This window comes from Herpailurus yagouaroundi, unplaced genomic scaffold (genome assembly GCF_014898765.1).
Source record: "Herpailurus yagouaroundi ecotype Mexico unplaced genomic scaffold, PumYag 100, whole genome shotgun sequence".
NCBI lineage: Eukaryota > Metazoa > Chordata > Mammalia > Carnivora > Felidae > Herpailurus > Herpailurus yagouaroundi.
Genome location: NW_024412391.1, coordinates 50,732,193 through 50,755,341, shown reverse-complemented (window position 1 = coordinate 50,755,341; position 23,149 = coordinate 50,732,193). Strand labels below are relative to the sequence as shown.

General features: G+C 36.2%; 1 protein-coding gene across 6 annotated transcripts in view; it reads right to left on the bottom strand.

Annotated features, from left to right (window-relative positions):
* The window catches only part of TMEM196 (transmembrane protein 196), a 53,134-nt gene extending 30,409 nt beyond the window's left edge, over positions 1–22,725 (bottom strand). For 2 of the 6 annotated variants that reach the window (XM_040472472.1, XM_040472474.1), the window contains exon 1: positions 22,143–22,545. In XM_040472472.1, the coding sequence (XP_040328406.1) occupies positions 22,143–22,307 (165 nt within the window). In that variant the 5' untranslated portion in view covers positions 22,308–22,545. Of the gene's footprint in view, positions 1–22,142 lie in introns of all 6 variants that reach the window. The other 4 variants (XM_040472473.1, XM_040472475.1, XM_040472477.1 and 1 more) reach the window with 3 other exon arrangements.
* Between the last annotated feature and the right edge of the window lie 424 nt (positions 22,726–23,149).

The window sequence follows — 23,149 nt, the reverse complement described above, 5'->3', positions numbered from 1 at the left end:
AATATCCTCAAACTTATCTTACAGTGCTATTAAAAGGATTGATGAGACAATATTTATGATGTATTTGGTATAATTTTTATGACCCAATAAACCATAAGTAAGTGGAGTTATTAACAAAATTATTTAATATTTTTTAGTATCTGATGAGTACAGACTAGTGTCTGAATTCCTGAGAGGAATTATACAAAATATTTCAGATACTGATTCTTTGTTTATTTTCCTCATTCACAGAATCTTGCATTATGGCAAAACTGTGTATATTTGCTCATGTTTCCTCCTTCATGGAGGTGGATTGTCCCATATGAAATCAATATTTACTCAGGAATGTGGACACTATTATTCTCTCCAACTTCCAGCTGTGATATGCTGAGCAGCAATTAACAAGATTTTAAGGTTTATAAATGGATTACCTTTTAGAAAGTAATTATCAAATGTATTAATTTCTACTTGATACCAATGAAGTCTTCTAAGTGTTGCCAATAATACTTGCCCTGAATGTGATATTTCAAAACAAAATGTCATTTCCAAAGTGGGTCCATGTTCTAAGAGATCAGAGAATAACACAGGATGTTGGTCATCATGAAAGCTTTGTCTGTTTTTAGCTTAGCCTACAATCATTTTACAATTCAGTGTGTTCACAGCCGGATGCATGGAAGTCAACAAAAGAGATCCAGCAGGGTACTATACTCACAAGTGAATTTCAAGTCTGCTTCCATTCATCACTTTCCTGTTTCTATCACTCTTACTACTATTTTCTTAAAACTCAGAGGCACTTTTGATTCCCCTCCCCTTTCTGTATCACTCCTATCAATCCAATTACTGTGAGCCATTAATTCTACATCCACAGTGAATCTCTTATTTCATCCAAGCCATCAACAGCCCTCCCCTGGATTATCTATGAGCTTTCTAGAGAGGGTCTCTCTCTGCCTTCTGTTTTTCTAATGTCATTTGAAGTTCATCCTAAGCATGATTTTTAATACCTCACTCCTTCATACACTTTTTTTTAATGACTCAACAAATATCTTGGCCTGCCATCAGACCCTAAATGGATGGTTTCAATCCAATTTGCAAACTAGTCTCCTGCTGATATCCTACAGCCAAAGGGACTTAGTAATCATTGCACACACTCAGCTTATCATCTTTCCCTAAATCCACTTCTCTATTTGCAAAACTTTGTTCTTATTCTTACCTATTCGTCAGAGTCCATCTTAAGTTTTCTGACCAGATGTGATTTCATCTTTTTTTCTGATTTCTCATAGTACCAAATGTACATCTTTTTATTTTGACTCTAGTCATTTTTATGTTTATTACCTGTATCACTAGACATGAAGCTTTTTAAGGAAGAGACTATTTTTTCATATTTATAACTACCACCAGGACCCTACTCCCAACCAGAATATTTAGAATGCTCCCTGGTGTATGTATAGTACATACTTATTAAATTGTTGGAATGGAAGAGGAAGGTCTTTGGTCATGGTACTTATCAGTCAATAGGTTCTCAATAATTCCTTGTTGTGTAAAGTAATACGTGCAGTTTTTATTCCCATAATTCATAAAATTGCTCAACGATTATCAATGACACCCTACTGATTATTTCTTTATTTTGAAATAATCTCCTAACAGGATTCCACGGGACTCAGCTCTCCCCTATTTTTTAAAAATGGCATTTATTTATTTTTGAGAGTGAGATAGAGAGTGAGCAGCAGACAGGCAGAAGAGAGAGGGAGCCAGAATCCCAAGCAGGCTCCACACTGTCAGTGCGGAGCCCTGTGTGGGCCTGAACTCAGGAACCGTGAGAATCATCACCTGAGCCAAAACCAAGAGTCAGATGCTTAACTAACTGAGCCACTCAGGTGCTCCTATCTCTCTCTTTTTTTACATGTTTATTCATTTTTGAGAGAGAGAGAAAGAGGGCATGAACTTGGGAGGTGCAGAGAGAGAGAGAGAGAGAGAGATGGAGACAGAGATTCCGAAGTGGGCTCTTCACTGACAGCAGCAAGCCCAGCTGAGAGCTTGAATTCACAAACCCAACTGTGAGAACATGCCCTGAACAGAAGTCAGACACTCGAGTGACTGAGCCACCCAGGCACGCCGGCACTCAACTCCACTTATTTTCCCATTCTTTTCCATCTATCAGTCCTCAGTCTCTGTTACTGGGTTCTCTTTTCCCTATCTTACTATAAGCTGGTATTCCTGAAGTGTCAGTCTCTTCTCATCTAAACTTTTTGCAGCTCTAACTATTACTTCTCTGCCAACAACTTCTCACATGTATAGATTGAGAACTGGCCTCTATCTGAAACAGTTCCAACTATATTTTTTACAAAGATGCCCTCCCAAAATTTCAAACTACACATTTTTATCTTTCTGTATTCACTTCTACAGTATCAATGATCTTATGTGGTGGTTGAATGCCATTATTTTGGTCTTCAGAATTTATTTACCCATCTTCTAGCAATTATACCTCATTTTTCTGCTGAGGAAGGCATCTATCCCTCACTCTCAGTCATGGGTTTCTCACCCCACAAAGCTCTGTAAACCAACTTTAATGAATTAGGATGTTCTGTCCCCTTTGTCATAGTGATTGCTTCAGAAATGACCACAAGATACAAGTAAGGCCAATCAGAGGGAAAAGAATGAATTCTAGAAATTTTATTTCATCATTCAGAGAAACAGACTGTCTTTTCCACTGCCCTATGTATGGTGATGATATGACCTGAGAAATACTAGGGGGTACACTGTAAAAACTAAGAATGACATCAACCAGGGGTGCCTGTGTGCCTCAGTCAGTTAAGCTTCCAACTCAGTTTTGGCTCAAGTCATGATCTGAGGGTCATGAGATCGAGCCCTGTGTCAGGCCACACTGAGAATGGAGTCTGCTTGGGATTCTCTCTCTCCCTCTTTCTCTTCCCCACCCCCACTCATCTCTCTCTCTCTCTCTCTCTCTCTCTCTCTTGCTCGCTCTCTCTTGCTCTCTTTCAAAAAAAAAAAAAAAAGAATGAATTCAACCAGAAGAATAGACACTAAGATGCTTCATAAAAATACTTTACCCTTCAGAGTGCCCAAATCATTCCCTGAAAATATTGTGAAAATATTCTCTTGAAAATCCTGTCATCATCCCCCTGGAGATATCCTTCTCCAAAATTTCTCACTTCTGGAAATAACACAGCCATCCACTGAGTTCTCATTCTTGACATCTGGGACTCCTTATTGACACCTGTTTCATACCCTCAGGTATGTCAGTGAACCACACAGTATTCGGTGTGTCCTCAGAAATATATCAGCTCTGTTCACTCTCATTGTTTCCACTCTATTCCAAACCTCATCAGTGTAAGAGCAAAAGCTTCCAAATTGTTCTTTCCATCCTTACCTTCATCAAACCCACTCTTCTCTGAACTTGCTATGTCCACATTTTAACTCTTTCAATTTTATCCCATTGCCTTTAAGAAAAAAATCAAAATCTTGACATGGTCAATAAAGTGTTTCATAATCTGCCTTCTTCTACAGTCTCAGCCTTCACTGATTTCTCTCTTAACTTCTTGGAACTCATAAAATTCCTTCCCCCTCAGGGACTTGACATCTGATATTTCCATAGCCTGAAATAGTCCCATTCTTCTCTGACTGGCTAACTATTATTCCTGAATTAAATATCACCTAAATATTATTGCATAAATATTACTTCCTCATGAAAGCCCCCCCCCCCCCTTAACTTTCTGGACTAAGTTTCCATTTTAAACTCTTATAGCATCCTGACTTTTCCCTTTATAGCGTTATAATTAAATGCTTAGTTGTATATTTATTTGTTTAATGTTTGTATCCCTACCATAGATTGTGTCTTGAAGGCAGGAACATTATCTTCTTGTTCTTTATAGTATCACCAGAATATAATACAGAGTGTATCATAAGTTGATGGATGAATATTTCATGAATAAATGCATCAAAGAGGCACAACTTGTCTAAACTTAATTTGTTTTCTTGCCCTACAAACATGCCTCTGTTTTTGCTTTTCTGAGCTCAGTATACTTTTACTCTCTTTAACCTGGGCAGAAATTCAGCCTTAATTTCAAATCTCTTCCACTGTCATTTTTCATAGCCTGTTTCTCACCAGATTCTTGTTGAATCTGCCTCCATAAAGTTTCTCACATATGCCCTTTAATATCCATTTGAATTCAAGTTAGCTTTCTTCTGATTCTAAATTTTAACCTGAAAGATGTACATAATCCCCATGGCTCTAATTCTTCACACCGCTGCCTAGGTGATTATTCCTAAAATACAATGGCTCATGTTACTCCTGTCTTTCAAAATCTTTAAAACATTCTTAGTACCTGTCCATTTTTTTTTAAGTTTTTTTGTTTTTATTTTATTTTATTTTATTTTTTTTTTAATTTTGAGAGAGACAGAGACAGCATGCCTGGGGGAGGAGCAGAGAGAGAGGGAGAGAGAGAATCCCAAGCAGGCTCTGCACAGTTAGAACAGAGGCCAACGTGGGGCTTGAACTTAGGAAACCTTGAGACCATGACCTGAGCTGAGACTGAGCCGGAGACTTAACTGACCGAGCCACACAGACGCCCAGTACCTGTTCATTTCTTTAAAGACATATAGTTCAAATTCCATAGCATACTACTCAAGTTCCTCACAGTTAGGTCAGACCTACCGCTTTACACTTTCTTTTTCTGCACACTGTGTGTTCTGAAACCAATGTTCTCTTTTCCATTCTCAAGCTTTCCATGCATCATGTCTCCGCCAACTTGGAATGCCCTTCTTTCCTCACTTCCCATCAAGCCCTCCCTACTTTATTTTTCCAGACTTGCCACCAAAGTCACATCCTCCATGAAGTCATCTGTCTCCCTTTTTACTTTCCTTTTTGCATCCACAGGATGTTCATACACTACATTCTGCATTTAACTACATTTATTTGGATTTAGGAGGAGGCACTATAATTTAGTGATAGAATGTCTTCTCCAGAGTCAAATGGCTGAATTTGAATCATGGTTTCATCATTTTCAATTTGTGCAACTTTGAGAAAGTTACTTAAATGATTTGCCACAGCTTTCTCTTTAATTGGATGCATAAGAGAACATACTTCATAGAATTGCTGTAAATAATTAGATAAAATAATTGGTGCAAAGCACTTAGAAGAATTCAAGTGCTCGATATCTGTTATTGTTTGCATACATATGTGTCACCAGCTATAAAGCTCTTGGATCCAAAGCACAGATAATTATCTCTCTCCAAATTGTCAGCAAAGTGCTTCATTTAAACTAAGACCAGTAATTATCTGTCAAATTGATTAATTGCAAAGTTCTAGGTTCCTGTATACCTTAAGGCTTTGTATTACCATAACTGCTTTAATAAGATCCTGTTAAAGGTCCTATTGAAGGAGCAAATATTCAGGAAAGCAAGGAAAAGGGAGGGAAAATTATTAGAATTTTTAAAAGGGAGGAAATTATGTGAAAACATTATCAATAATATTGTAACTGCAACTCTAAACAGGAGAATACACAAAGGAATCTTGTACAAACAAGCTGAAGACTTATGAGAAATGACGGTAGAGTTTGATATGTGTTGTTACCAAGGTGCAGCTTTTGATGGAATTGTTTTCTGTAGTCATGGGCTAAAAGGCTATGACCATGCACGATTGAGAAAAATGTTCTGTACTTTATAACAGAACCCCTAGGCTCCCATTCAGTCTTCCTTTGTCATTTGACTATATTAGACAAGTCAACTGAATTCTCTGGGGCTTGATCTTTAAAAGGAGAGAGTTGGACTGTATAGGATTCATAAGTTCCTCCCTGCTCTGATATTCTCTGATTCCTAATGTAAGTGGTCCTGTTTCTACCCCACTCATTTTTAGCAGACATTTCTCCAGTATTTATGAGGTATTTCTTGAGTATCTACCATGGCACTATCACAGCTCTCTGACACTGAATATATCATTTATAATAAATGTTATTCTTCATTCATTTTATATAAATGAGGAGACTAATACTAATATCACATGAGTATGGAATTAAAAGAAACAATCCAGTGAAAGTGCTCGCCTTGTTATGGTATGTGGCAGGTGCCAATAAATGTTTATATTCTCCTTCTAATTGCAAAATTTTTTTCTTACACATCAAGATCCAGTATAAATATTGTTTATTTGTGAAGTCCTTTCAATCCCTGCATGTACTCCTAGTCAGAACCTAACAAAATATATTATATTCAAGTCTATTATAACACTGATGCGCTGATAATATTTTATGGTAATTATTCACTGCATATCTGTCACTCCCGAAGGCTCTGAACTCCTAATCAGGTATTACATATTTTTTACCTTTAAAACTTTGGCACTAACACAGGACCTCATACTTACAAAAAGTTCAATGAAAACTCATTGATGAATGGATAAATGAATGACTGAATTTCCAGTTAGTAGGAGAGGTGGGGAAAAGCCTCTCCTCTCTCAAAACACTTTTGGTATTTGCCAAATGATACCTGAAATCCCCTTAATGAAAAGTCAGACAAAGATTTGGATTTTACCATTTAAAAAAGAAAGGCTGAAAGGCTTATGTCGTGGGGGAAGGTAACTTGGGTGTCCATTTTGGGAAATACTGTACCAGAACACTTAGCATACTGTTTCTACCGGCCAACTAAGTCAATTTAGCCTTCTAGTCCACTAATAGCTCAAATAGTCTTAAAGGTTTTCCTCATCTATAGTTCACGTCTTAGGTAAACAAAGAATGAAGATTTTCCTGATGAGCTAATTACTTCTTTTGATAAGAAAAATGTTTCTAGATTGGAGAAATTAGAAATCCAACATAAGGTACAGATTCGAGTCATATACACAACGTCACATTTTCTGATAGTCACATTAAAAAAGAAAAAGATGAAAAGTTGAATATATTTTATTCAACTCAATATATTCACGCTGCTATCATTTCTACATGAAGTCAACATTGAAAAGTTTGAAATATGTTGCAGTCCTTTTTGCCATACTCAGTCCTTGAAATCCAAATGTGTATTTTATACTTTTAGCACATCTCAACTCAGATCAGCTACATTTAAAGTGTTCAATAGCCATATGTGGCTAATGACTACTCTAGTTGTACAAATCTAGATGACACCTGATTTTAATTACAGTCACAAGCCAAAGAAAAAAGTTCCCCCCACAAATATCACCCAGGAGATACGATGCTTTCCAAAACAAGTTCATTTCAGTTATGTGTGAGCTCTAGAGACAATTTAATTTCTATTGGCCTGGTTTCCCTGATAATTCAATGGGTGATGTCTGCCAAATTTGTATTTTTTAACTTATCAGATACTTTCCCCTTGATATTTCCTAAACTCCTTATGTACCCCTCCAAGACTATTTTGAAGGTCTGAAGACATAAGATGTTTGGTGATACCCCTTGGCTACAGCAAAATCATGAGTTAAAGTTATACCTCTTTCTCCAAAACAAAAACAAAAACAAAAACAAAAACAAACACAAAAACAAAAAAACAAAACCTGTTCCTTTGAGGAAATCATTTACTTTATAAGTGACTGGGGTATAAATAAGAATACTTATTATCTTTTATAATGATATTTTAATTTATTAACATTGCAGTGGAAAACTCAGCTTACCCTAACACTAGTAAATACACTCTGCTGTATCTATAGCCAAGGATACATTTGTGAAAAAGTGCACCTTTTTTAAATGTGTCCCTTTTAAAGTCATCTATCTTTATAAAATATTTTGACAATTTTTAAGACAGTATTGGATAAAGGCACAATGCATATACACATATTTGTTCCTAGCCACTTTAGGCCAATTGTATACTAAATCTGACTCTTAATTTTGATTTCTTTATGTTTGAATTAAGAAGAAAACCCTCAGACAGAAAATATTCAGAATTATATGACTTTGACATTCCCTATCCAAGCTCTTTGAATGTGTATACATTGATAAATGAGCTTTGGAATCTCTTTTTTAGAGGCTTCTTGAAAGCAATTCACTTACTTACCTAAATTGATCACTAGCTCTTGTGGGTTTGGAAAATTTGCTAACCTCTAAAAATTCACTACAATTTCCCTGTTGCTTTGGAAAAGCACCACAGAGAACATGCCATAATTTCTGTAAAAAGCTGTTTTCTTGAAACCCCCAACTGGGGGGAGACCTCTAAAATGTGTTAAAATACTTACATCTTCGTGATAGTTTAGCAGTGCCAATAATTTGAGATCATTCCTGTTCAGTTTGAGAGAGTAAACAAATAACTGCATTTTCCTTTCGGTTCAGCATTTATCTTAAGGATTACTCAATATTTTGAGGCATCTATGAAAACTGGGTTAGACTAAGTATTAGATGAACTGCCCTCTTGTCCTGGTTCTATAGTTAGCCAGCAGTGTTAACTCTCAGGGCTTTAGTTTACTTATCTATAAAAGGATGAATTTGGAATAAATTACTTCTATGTCTCTATACAGTTTATGTTGTGTGACTTAATTATACTTCTCAACTGATAGGGAGAGGAAACATTTTAATGGCATTCTCTTCTTTACCCCTATAGCCATGACAGACCTTAGATGAGACAGAGAACACAGAAGCCATCAAGGCTCCTCTCACCATTTGCCATTCAGTGTGATAAACTACATCTTCAGTCATATTCATCTTGCTCTTCTTTTTTTTAAATACACAAAAATACAATGTATCAACACAAGACCTGCACTTCATCTCTACATTAAATCACCCTTCGTCTACTCAGACTTTCTCTCCCTTTCTACCTACTCCATTATTTACCCCAGCACATAGAAGTGTTCCAAAATCTCCCTTAAAATCAAAAACCTTCCTTGACTCCAAATCCTTTCACATTAATTGCTCTCTCTCTCTCTACACAGACCCCTTCACCACCACTACACCACTACACTTACTATTTCTGTATTCTTGCTTCCCATTATTTCTTTAGCATACTTCACACTGGAGTATGTGTCCTTTACTTCAACTGCTTTTGCTAAGGTCACCAATGACTTCCATGTTACAGTCCGCATCTTACAAGGAAGCTCTCTCCTTTGGGCTTCTCTAACACCACACTTTCTTGGTTTTCCATACATTTCTCTGGTCACAACTTCTCAGTCTCTCTTTCTTACCTTCATATTAATATCCAGCTTCTGAATTTCAGAGGAACTAAAGGCTTTGTTTTGGGTAATTTCAACCAGTAACATGGCTTTAAATACCTTTAAATGGGGTGCCTGGGTGGCTAAGTCGGTTAAGCGTCCGACTTCAGCTCAGGTCACGATCTCACAGTCCGTGAGTTCGAGCCCCGCGTCGGGCTCTGGGCTGATGGCTCAGAGCCTGGAGCCTGCTTCTGATTCTGTGTCTCCCTCTCTCTCTGCCCCTCCCCTGTTCATGCTCTGTCTCTCTCTGTCTCAAAAATAAATAAACGTTAAAAAAAATTAAAAAAAATATTATAAATACCTTTAAATGTATTTAATGTATTTATAGACTGTTCCCATGTTTAGATTTCACCACAGTCCTATGTTCTGAACTCTAGACCCATCTAATAGTCCACAGCATGTCTCTGTCTCACAGGTACCTCTAACAGATCACAAATAAATTCTTGATCTGTCCACATCCTACGCAATTATATCCTACACACACACACACACATACACAGTTTTCCCTTTTCTAATCATCTAATTCTCAAAAGAGTAAATGGGATCCTACCAGTTGCTAAGTTCCCAAATCTGAGACTTGTTCTTTTGTTTTTTAATTATTACTATTATTTCTTTTATTTTAGATAGATAGAGAAAGAGAGAGAAAGTGAAAGCAGGGGAGACGGGCAGAGGGAGAAGGAGAGAGACAAAGAGAGAGAAAGAGAGAGATTGGAGCTCAGGCAGGCTCAATGCTCAGCATGGAGCCCCACACAGGGCTTGATCTCATGACCCTGGGATCATGACCTGAACTGAAATCAAGAGTCAGACACTCAACCGGCTAAGCCACCCAGGCGCCCCATCATTCTTAATGCTTTATTCAACAATGACATCTAATCAAACACTAAGTCTTGTCAACTCTGTATCTCAAATATCTGTGCTTCCTCCATTTTATTTCAATATTTCACTGTCATCCATGTAACCATAATATCATAAATGTCAGTAGCGTCCTAACTAGACTTGTAACTTCTTGTCTGACTCAAATATATTTTATAAACTGAAGCCCCAAATGAGCTTCTTTAAATGCAAATATAATCTTCTCACTTTTATGTTTAAACCCTTTCCATTATTTTTAATAGTCTCCTATTATAATTAAGGAAAAATCAAGACATTGCAAATTGTGTATAAAGCCTTAAGTGATTTTTTCCTTTTTGCCTCTTTACCTCACTGAGTGCATTCTATCTCCTTCTGCTCATTTGCCATAAATCCAGTCACCCTGGCCTTCTTTCAGTTTTTCAAATACATCAAACCTTTCCTATTTGAGGGTCTTTATCCATTCTGTTCCCTCTAGTTGGAACAGTGTTCTTCCCCTGTTTCATCCGGGTAATGCCTCATCATCCTTCAGAAAATACTGCTCCCTTGAGATGTTTTAGATGTTTGTGCGTTATTTGTTCATTGTATATATAATATATATTATATATATATATATATATATATATATATATAATATATCTCTATCTATATGTCTCTATCTATCTATCTATCTATCAGCTTCAGAAGATCAGGAATCATGATTATTGTATTCACTGCTAGATCCTCAGAACCTAACTCAGACTGTAAAATGCTGTAGCTGTAGAATCAATATTTGTTGACAAAATCTTATAGGAAAGAGAACTAAGGAGAATAAGCATCTGGCATGAGAATTGGAATGGGAACCTGACTCTTCTGATTTGTTTTAGCTCTTTCTCCATGCTACATTGTCATTCCTCTTCTTGACTCATCCCAACCCAGTGGGATGAGCTCAGGCCCATTAAATGTCTTTACCATTGATCTCAACATGGAATGGTCCCCATCTCCATATCCCTAACCCCTAGGGGTCCTTGCCCCTGAGCTATGCTATCCCACAACCCAGCTCCCTGGGATTTGTCTGCCTTTATTAGATTTACAAATCTCCTTAATGACCTCTGCTTTCCCCTCTCCCAATTCTTTTGCATTTTTAGCATAATGTTCATCTTTAAAATAAGTCACTTTTCCACTTTCCTATTTATATTTCTTTCTTTTCTTAGTCCATGGAAAACCCTGCTAATTATGCAGTGTCATTTTTTTCCCTTAAGCTAGAACTAATTTCTTATTTTCCACCCCAAAACAGAGCACTGAAAAAAGCAAAGCACATAGATCCATATACCATGTTTCTTTCACTCCACAAAATTATGAAGTTTTCAATATTTCAAAAATTCAACTGGAAAAGGATAAGTGTACATTTTTATCAAGAAAGTCATGACCTCTCACAAATATGATCACCTTTACAAAAAATAAAATACCAAAGGAATAAAATGTCCAACAGATAATGTTGTTGTGCTGAACAGTTCTCCATTAGCATCAGGCCATCTTGGTGACTTAGCAGGTAGCATGGGGCAAGAGGCAACTACAGTGAAAAAATAAATTGAACCAAAAGCACTCAAGGGAGACATGGGAAGAAAACCCCCACAGTGATAAAAAGGGATGCACAGCAGGCAGTGAGGTAAACCTTTTTCAGAGACTGTAAGGTAACTGAATGAAACCAACAATCACAAGAATGAATTTCAGAAGAAATCATCAAACATAGCACGTAGCTGATTGGCATGTCAAACTTTTCTAGATGAATCCAAGCCCAAAAACCTCAGAAACTTCTGACTGCCCCTGGATCCAAATCCCTCAATGTATAGAAAGAATCAGCCTTGATTCTCACAACACCATTCCCTCACATCTCCCTTTCAGTGTTCATGGAACTCTGTCTTTCTTGTTCTATTCCAATTCTGCTTTGTGATAGTTTTTCTTTTAAAAAATCATCTGTTGACTATTTTGAATATGCTGAGTAAATAAGGCTTTTGATGTTAGAGCTGTTTCTTCTCCAAAAGTAGCAAGAAAATTATAAATTTTGGTAGGAGGGACTGAATTTGCAGTACTACACATTTAGGTGTCAATCACCCAAATAATTGTTAGGTATAGTCATTACTCATGTTAATCCTTAAAATGGAACAAAATAAAACTATCTCATATATAGCAGTAACAAAATCGAAGAGTTTATCTTCTGAGTCCAAATTTTTGTTATTTTAGCCATTACAACAAATAAATGAATTTCAAAATTCAAACACATAAAAATTTAAGATAATTATTTCTGGAGGGAAGTACAAGAAGTTGTCATCAATATTGAACACCCAGGTATGGAAACATTGTCAATAACATTCTGTTTATTAAAGCAGCTTAAACTTTATATATATATATATATATATATATATATATATATATATATATATATATATAAAATATAGGGCCTTTCTATGACCTATGTCGTGATGACAATTTAGTAAGTATTTGTATATAGCTTAAGGTAATTTTACATTAATGTGGGCTATCCTAGTTTGCATAATTTTTGTTTATATTTTTATGTTTAAGATTTCTTCATGTCATTTTCGAGTAAGATTAACATAGACGCTGTAATGTATTTGGACAACACTCAAATATAATGTCCATAACTTGATACATGTGGAAAACACAACAAAATTTAAAATGTAGAAGATACATTTGGTGAAGATGAAACAACAACAACAAAAAATACTTCCTTGGGTACGTGCCAGCTTTGAGTCTGTGATTTGTGACCTGTTCTCACAGAATTGAAAATAGCCAGGGACTCCAGGGGACTAGAGGGTAGAAGTTATGTTCTTCCCAAGAATTGTCAACACCATAGAAGAATGTCCACCCAACATGCCTGGCAGTTTCTGAAACCCAGCCAGTTATGGAAATAAGTTGCAGCTCATAGAGGATCACAGCATTGTGAACTTGTACCCAAGTCGGGTTACTAGCAGCCTAAACGCAGCATATAGTGCATATCAGTGACAATTATCAACTTCCTTGTATGAATTTCTTATCTTTTAATCTCCCCTGCATACGCATATGAGCACATGCATGTGTTCACACACACACACACACACACACACACACGCACACACACACACACACATGCACACATTATCTCTTCAGGTGATTTAGATCACTAAATCCTAAATCTGCTAGGTACTCATTCCTTAGGTGAAGAAACTCATCCTGCTGAGATAAATGGTCTAACACAGCAGTTGGAAATCTTAGGCAATACAGCATATTCGAAATAAAAGCTGCCAGTGTTACTATTGTTAATGTGACTGTTATTATTATTAATTCTTCAGAGCAAACAATGTAGGAAAATAGTCAGCAGGAAACAAGTGGAGAAAGAGATAAGAATTCCAACAGCCTAGCCAAAAATAATGATAAACTCAAATACATGATCTCTATTTGGGAGAACACACAAAAATTATCCCAATGTTGACCTAGATAATATTCCTGGGACCCTGGAAAATGAACTCTAAATCACAACTATTAATGTTTGAAATTGGTTATGAAAAGCACATATTTTCTAAGAGAGGGTATATGACCTAAATGTTACCAAGCATTGAGTCCAAGATCAATTTCATCAATGGCCTTACAAAAAGCTACCCTTCAGAAATGTATAAAAATAAAATTTCTATTAACACAAAAATAGAAACCACGTACAGAAAATTGATTTTCCAGACATACAGCAATAGCATGCAGTCATTGTTGTGGGCTCATCATAGTTATTAAATACTTAACATGTATCAAGCCCTTTATATAAGTATTCATTTTAATTTTTTGAACTCCATAAGATAGGTATTAGTATTGCTATTTTACAGATAACTTAGCTGATAGCTCAGGGAGATAATGTGACTTACTCAAACTTAAGCTAACAAATGTTAGAGCTAGAATGTGAACCCAAGTCTTAATGCCTCCAAATCTATTTTCATTTCTTAATGTAATGCTGATGTTTCCAATTAAATAAGTGAACTCTTATATGTCAGGCAGTTGTAAGAATTATTGAACATCTTACAAATGCACCATCAACAGGAAAGCCACTTGACGTGGGTTTACGTTTGTGATGGTAGATTCACACTTCCCTCAAGTCTCAAGAGTTCCCTCACATCTTTCTTCTGATACAGGATACATGTCTTGGAATCAAGAGCTGGTGTTTTGCCTTGGAATGAGCACCAATGCCCGGTCCAACTGCTTTAGCCTCATAATCATCAAGTTCTAACCAGCAAAGCTCACCAAATTTAGTTAGGAATCAAAGGCACAAAGGCAGATTAGTCTTCCCATTCTTTCAGGACCCTTTTAAAGCTGGTCTTATCGTATCTGGATGAGCTACATCTTCACTTGCCAGTTATTATGTGAACATCTCTTTGCTTTAACAAGTCTAGTCTCCTCAATCCTCCACGAACTCTCCATTTTATCGTCCCTTTCATGACTTTACACATGTTAATAGTTCTGCTTAGCACATCTTCTTTTTCTCCTCTGCCCACTGGAAACCTGCCCAATCTCCAAGGCCTGGATAAAGAGCTCCCCCCACAAGGGAGTCAACCCTGATCCCTCACTGATAACTCACATTTTGAACCACGTTTAAATATGGTTTGTATATTCCTGACTTGCTTTCATAATATGTAATGATCATTTGAGATGCATAATTTCAGTTTACTTTTTAAGGCTAAAGCCTAAGCTCTAAAGGTAAGAACGATTTGGTCTAATATTTCACATTCTTCTGGGAATATGGAAGTTGTGCTTGTTCATCAGTTGACTATGTCAGTCTCTTCTGGGAAACAGGTACAAACAGTGATGGGGACTTGATCTTTATGCCATTCTGCCTGACTCATATATTCAGGGATGGGAGCAAATAATGAGATCAGACTTCAGTGAATGACTTTTTCATGACAATTTCCCATGTTCCACACAATGCAATAGAAAAAGTGCAGATTTTAAAATGAGACTGTCCATCTTTAAATACTAACTCAGCTGATTAAATAAAAGTGGATTCTAGGTCCTTTTCCCTACATAAATTTTATATAATACTACATTCTTTACAACGTTGTTAAGATTAGAAAAAATAATGTGTATAAAAACATCTGGAACACAGTTAACTATTAATAAATCATATCTTGTATTACTTCTACAAGACAAATAGCTCAAGGCACCCTGTCTCCCAAAATGGTCTTCTTAAGCCACTAATATTTTCTTTTTTTGTATTGACCACATAATTTTGTCCAATATTTAATAATAAATCATGAACTAATGGAGCTAAGAATTTCTTCTCAGGAATCTTGATACTGGTGCTAAAAACCATGAGCCCTAATTAATAAGAATCATTGTTGAAATCTAGGTATTTCATTGATGCATCTATTAATACTACAACATGTAATAAATATTGCTTCAAAAGCAAAACCATAAAAACCTCCAAGATACTATGTATCTTTTTTTAAGTTTATTTATTTTGAGAGAGGCAGGGTGCAAGCAAGGGAGGGGCAGAAAGAGGGGGGACAGAGAATCTGAAGCAAGTTCTGCTCTGACAGCACAGAGGCCGATGCGGGGCTCGGACTCATGAAATATGAGATCATGACTTGAGCCAAAATCAGATGCTTAACCTGAGCCACTCAGGTGTCCCAATACTATGTGTCTTTATTAGAAGTATTAATTTGTACTTTTATTTTGACTAATGATGAGAACATATATAGTTTTATATGTTTTCAAGGACTTTGATTTATGGCATAAATAATGGTTCCTACATCCTCACTGTTTGACTTGTCTGACTTAGATAATTGTCTAATTTATCTTATTACTGAATATTTTTATGATAGAATTTTTACCATTCTCTTTACCCCCAAAAGAAAAACAGAGAGAGAGAGAGAGAGAGAGAGAGAGAGAGAGAGAGAGAAAGTGCCTTACTGCTGTTTCCCCATTCAGTTTTAAGCTGAATATTTTACATGACCTGTCTAATGCAGATATTTTGGTACATTTTTGTAGTTGATAATGTACCTTGTGAATTAAATCAAAAGGTAACTAGACACATACCACATATGAAAAAAAAAAAAAAACAAAAGGTGAGTCAAACTAAAATTGATCAACGGTGTTGAAGAAATGTTGAGACCCAGTGTAGTACTGGTGTTATCTAGGTCCCAGGCAGTCCTAGGATAGTATAAGGGCAGTTGAAGAAAGAAGCAATTTATGCTCACTGAGCACTTATTCTATGCCAATGTTGGTATTGACGGTAATCCATGAAACTGGTACCGGCATTTCTCTCCTTGACTTCATAAAGAAACAGAAGTTATCCAGTGCCACAGTTATAATGAGTAGGATATATGAATCCAACCTGTCATTCAATTTGACTATAGTATATATAGCTTGGATCTGCATTCACAAGAAAAGTTGCATGGTTTTCGATATAATAGAAAAAAGTACTCATACAATTTCTTCTGTCTCCTAGAAATATACTCAATGAAAATATATACTGCCACCCACTTATTCTCGAATTGTCCATTTAGCATGTTGAAATAAACATCTACCTGCAGAGTGACCACCTGGTAATTTTACTAAATTACTAAGACAGTAAAGTCAAATATTATTTAAGACTCTGAGCTTATTTATTTATAGAATGTCATTTGAATGAATAAGTTTATATATATATATATATATATATATATATATATATATATATATATATAGTGTAGTAGTAAAATGAAAGTCTGTTTACTTCATAAGTAAATGACCCAACATTATTTGAACATAAAATTTTTGGGGTTTTTCCCCCTCCAGTAGTTGTGTACACACACTTTCACCAAAATCTATTCTAGTTCTTATAGAACTTTAAAGACAAGCATTTCAGTTTGGATGGGTGGGTTATGCCACCAACCAATAAAATTAAATATTATCTGAGGGCTAATATAGAAAGTTAAATCTCTTGGCCACATTTGAAGCATGTATTGGATGATCTGGTTAATAACCATGTCAATACAAGAAAACCAACTTGAACACTTTAGGCAAAATCATCCAAATGAAAGGGTTTGACTTTATTCAAATCATGTTTGTATCAAGGAAACTGTCCACAAAAAGGTGACTGATGCAATTATTATCAATTATCCCCTAATATTCCTATGCCAAAGTCTTCAAGATAGTTATACCCTCAGATCAGGGCCAAAATCCTGAGACATAATTTGTCACAGGCCCTAGATAAAAATTTAAGCACATGTCACTTTATGAGGATGAAATATAGACTAAAGCAAAATACTTCATCAGATAATGACAAAAGTCACCATTTTTCTTCTATTATACCATTATCAATCAATACCAGAAATAGAATTTTATTTATGTTTCATTTGACACATAGTATGGTTCCTTGAATAATAACTACACTTCCTAGTAGTTTGACTTATCCAACTTCTTTAATTGCCAATATCTAATGGCCCTAACCCCAGTAGATAAAAGTGGCACTTGACAATAATCGTATACATCAAATAAGGAAGAGATTATTTGCCTGGGCTTTACAGAGTCCATGAATGGGCTTCACTACATCCAAAACTTAATCAAAATTGATCTACATGTTCAAACAATACTATTTATATGTGGAGCAATGCCTGTGAGATTACACACTAAATTTATAATGGTGGCTAATTTTGATGAGTTGAAAGAGAATATCAGCTTTGATTCTTTTTTTAACCCTTTGATATGAGAATATGTATGAATTACTTGTGTAATTAAAATTAATTCCAAAGTTGGTTTTAAATGTATATTTGTAATTTTTATGAAGGTGGGGCAGAGCTTTCATCTCATGCTCAGATATACAAATCTCTTATGTTATATATTTTGAAGCTGGAGAAAATTGATATATTACCTGATTAGAGACACATTAGCTTCAAATTTTGTGCATTTGAAGTAACTTCAAATGTTTCAGATTTATTTCTCCTTATTGTTTTATTTTTCCTTAAATGAATTGGATAGATTTAAAAATTAAAAATAACACTTTGAGGCAGATATCATTTTATATATAGCACCTCCCTTACATTGCTAATGTAGGATTAATTTCAACACAAACTTCCAATTGGCTGAGTTGTTGCAATGGTAAATCAGGAGTCCACATAACAGGTGGCCTTGATTATGCTATAAATTTCACCCACCTAAAGTATCAGATTTATTATCTGGAGAAAGTTATAATATACAAATCAAGTATTGTCCAGAAAAATAAGCAAAGTCATTCAAACTTTTAATTATTTTAAGGTAAATATTTTTTTGAATATTTAAAAGACTGTGGGCTAAACAAGGCTTAGAAAAGTTTCTTTTAATACTTTTGATTTATAGAATGAGTATTAGATATAGATGGATGGAATTTAGCATGCTATATCTCAAATACAACTTAGCACTAGATGTTGTTCTGGACACAACCATCTGAATCCCTACATTTTCAAGTGCCAACCTAGAGCAGCAAAATAAAATTCTCTTGGAACCATGAATCTGTGTAGTACTAAATACAGCCCATTTCCATTACAGATTCATTATTGATGGGGAAATGTAACTATCATACAGCAACTTGGAAACATAGCTCTGTCTATTGAACTCTGTCAATAAATTGTACACGTCAATTATATTTCACATGACTTTGTTTTCCAAAGCAGCTTACTCAAGAGTTCATTCATTGTTATCTAGCAGTAATGTCTTCTTTCAACAAGGTTACTATATCAGCTATAACAAATGAACAGGAAGAAGCAAAAATCCTATAAGGGATTTATAACTTTCTTTCTGTATAGCGAAATAATTTTTTTTCCTGCTTATTGGCCACATCTTTAAACCGATGACAGGAACCTGATCACCCTTTGCTTCATTATAAAACAGTGACTAGAAATATAAGCATATATCCCCTGGGTTTCTAAGATTTTTATTTTACTATTTAATTTTTAAATCACATTTTGCAAAATTTGCATATTTGGGTTCAAAGATCAAAATAGTTGCCTGAATTCTTACTGTACTAGACTAGATAAAAAGCTTATGTCAGAGTCCATATATAAAAAAAATGATTCCTTCACAGTACAGTTTTATTTCTATTGATTTCTAAAATTTAATTCAGACATCTTGTAATAATGACAATAATGTATTGAAAAAAACTTCATGGCACCAATCAAAGCATACTCTGATTATAGACTGTGGTTATTGTTGACAGGTTAATTATTGTAAAATCCCAGCTAGTGTTTATCATTAACACATATTTTTAATTCATAAAATACCAAAGAGATTAACAATTTTTTTCATCTAGTTTTTCTCTGCTTCTCCTTGAATCTCTTTGGGAAGTATGAATTGGTATTATTATTATTATTATTATTATTAAAAATATGAGGCAATAAGTCTATTACCTTAGACTGGCACACAGCCTTGCATCGTGGTCTGGCCCCAACCACTCTTTCCATCCTTATCTTCGTTTCACACATAAGCCCCAGAAAAGTAGGAGAGCCTATTCTTTCTGGAACATAACACATCCCATCCCAGTTCGTGCCTTCATCCATGCTGTCTGAAAGGCTTTCCTTTCTTACGCCCTTCTGCCAGTTTGTGCACCCAATATTAGTGGCTTGCATTTATTCAGTGCTCACTACACACCATATATTTACTAAGAGCATTATTTCATTTATGCTTTTTAACAGGCCTGTTTTACAGAATATGAGAACTGTGGATGTTATCTCGATAATAAATGACAGATCCGCACCCAGGCAGACTTTGGAGTCCACTCTGTGATGCATTACTTAACACTGTGATACATAAATTACAAGTCCCAATAAACTTCCAAGATCAAGAGAAAAGTAATTGTTATCCCATGGATATTTCACTGACCACCCCATACTCTCACCCTTATATCTGCCCCTATATCTCTCTGAGGTCAAACTTTAATTTCTCACCACTGATAAAGTTAGTGACATACTCATCTTGTCTGATTTACTAGTCATTCTGACTTATCTTAATAATCTTTGTATTAAATAGTAAAATGCACATGGTTAGCCCTCTATAAATACTGGTTATATGAATTCATCATTGACAGAAATAAGAGATAATTGAGATTATATCACAAATGACCTCTGAAAAACAATTTAAAAAATCAATTTAGGAAGTCTATAATTTAATAAATAATGATCAAAACTGAGTATTTCTTCATAAATTTGATTTTTTAACTTGAGGTTATAAAAGTGATCCCAAAAGGGACTTGTTGGGGCATCCCTGTTTCAATCCATTCGTTCAATCACATGTATTTTTTAAAAATTTTATTGAATCAGACAATAGAATTTAGAACTGTTGTTTGAGCACCCTAGGTGAATTTTGGTTACTCTAAAGAGCCAGTTAAAGATGGAAATAATTCTTTATGATGACTACATGTATATTATATATAAATAATTATTTTATTTGCTTTTTACTGGGCAGATTCAAAACTTTCATTTTTGGTAACAAATACATATGTTGCCTCATTTAGATAATGGTACGTTGTCTGGGAAGAGAAAAAAAGAATCTATTTTCCTTATGTGATGCCAAGCAAATGTAACCATTCTTTTAATTCTTAAAGATAAAGTGGATACTTTAATTCTACTTAGAGACAACCTATGTTTATTCATCCAATTTCTCAAAATTAAGAGGGGAAATGATTTGAAGAGTATTTGAGGATTCTCCTTCATGTCATCAAAAGGTCACATTTTGCCCCATTTGTTTTAAATGTTGATATTATATCCAATTTTGATAGTTGCCTGATAGAAGTTTTAAAGTCTGACTAATTCTGTTTAAATAGTGATAACTACAACTCTCAAAATAATCACTATACATATAAGATGTAAAGTTCTCAAATTTAAGATTTGCCTTTTAGCCTTTCATACTTAACTTTAAAATGTATATTGATAAAATTTACATAATAAAGAAAAAGTTAATTATTTGGAGATGATAGTAACTTACTGAATTCAGAACAAGGATTTTTGGAAACATTCAGTGGTAGAATTGAGTACCATTTTTACTTTTCCTTTTAACTTCTGCAGTTTAAAAACATTTGCTTCACTTTGAAAAATTAAAATATAAAAACTAATTTTCCACAGCACAATTGTACTAGTTTTAGGAATGCTGGAAGGTCTCTCAAATCTGAATTACTTTGAAATGATTTTTCTTAAACAAATAGTCTTTTTTCTTCTTCATTGACTTAAAACAAAAATACTCAAGCCATGATTGTTAATTACACCTACTGATCATCAGTGACAGAACAACATCCTATTAAATTATCTTGAAAACTGGAATCAAGCTAGAAACCAAGAAGGATATAGCTTCTATATACTCAAAGGAGAAGAAAAAAAATGATTTTTCACAATCAGGGCCACACTAGGAATAGTGCTGAGTTATTTTATTGGTCTTTGGTGGAAGGAAAGAGTCTCTAAAGCTTTCCTGGAGATTCCACCCACAGTAAACAAGAAGGTCATTGGGTCTGACATCTGACCTAGAGGAAATTATGACATTCTCTCTGAGCATTAGGTACTCTTTAAGCCGAGTTATTCTCCAATTAGAATGTAGTTACATATCCTACCATTTATTGTTTAACTTATTGCTTAGAACTTACAGAAGAGTTTTTAGATGTGAAGTATCAGAAAGCTAGCAAAGAAAAATTAAGAGCAGTGTTTTCTGGGATAAAATATTCCTTTTACACGCGTACCACATTTCTCTTTCTGTTTTATCAGTGTTGTCTTTAGTCGGACACTGTTGCCCAGAAATACATGCATCAATCTACCCTTGCTTGTTCCTGATACAAGAAATGATGTAACACTTTCATTTTGATATTCCTTGTAAAAGAAACAGGCTAAGTGAGTCTGCCCTTGACAGGTGTGACTCCCTAATCAGCACTATTAGGCAGCCTTTTGCAGATTCAGCCAGGGGAAACTGCTGAACCCCCCTAACCACCACCACCACTTCAAACAAAGCCGTTTAATTTGGTCTTAAGCAAGGTGAGGGGGGAAAAGCCAATTAGTAAATAAAGGGACAAACATAAAGAGGAATAATCTGCCAACAAGAACCTACATGCAAGCCAGAGATTTATGATTTTCTTCCCCAGGGAGGGAGTGACTAACGCACGCACACTGACCATCACCGTAAAGAGGTAAAGAGAGAGTGAAATGGCTCAACGTACACACACCCCGCTCCATACCGGGGACGAGTCTCCGAGCTGCGGCTTGTGCTCTCGGAGGGCCAGGCTGAAGCTGACCGCCCCCACGGCCACGCTGGACACCCCCAGCCCTATCTCCAGCACAGAGAGCACCAAGAGGCTCCCAATAATCTGGCCGCTGGTGCACATCCTTCCTCGGTCATCATTCCTTCCAGATCAGAGAGGGAAACCAACCATCCACCTTCTTTCTTCCACTATCCTCCTTACCCCTTCCGCCCCCTACCAGACCCCAAAACTTTTCTTTCTTCACCAGCGAAGCATTCTCCACAAGGACTAGATTTCCAGAACCGGAGACCCTCTTCCCTGACCGGGCCAGAGGCAAGAGTCGCTCCGCCCCCTGGCACGTTCTGACAGCGATCGTCGGATTTTCCCGGGTTCGGTGGTCGGGGTCAGGAGAGGAGAGTGTACCCGAAGGGCTTTCAGGAAGGAGCCAGAAACCTGGCGGAGCCAGGAGGAAAGGAGCCCTGCTCGAGAGGCGCTGTCCAGAGTTCTGCCGCGTCCCAAGTCTCTGCAGGAAACCTGCTTCCTTCGTAGCCTCCCAGACCCTTCAGGCTTCCCTTTCTTTCCTTGCCAAGGAGCTGAGCCTTGCTTCCCAGAGATCCAAAGCGGAACTGTTCAGAGCTTCTCTCTCCCTCTCGCTCTCGTCTCCTCTCCTTTGTTTTCGTGGTAACACAAAGTGCTTCTGCGAGTCCCTCGGTCCCCAGGCTGAGCGGGCGGATATATTCAGCACCACGCTCCTCGTAGTTGCTGTGTCGCCAGAAAAAGCGACCTTGTCTGATGGCCTTTTTCCGTCTGGGTTTCTTCTCCCTCCTCGTCGTCCTCTTCCTCCCCCTGCCTCTTGCTCTGATTCTCTTTCATTTCAGTGACCTCATTGGGATTTGAGAGGTTGATGGAGGAGGGAAAAGCCTGATCTATTTGTGGGTCTAGAACCAATACTCTTGGCTGGCTCCTGATCGGCCCCCCCTGGGGAC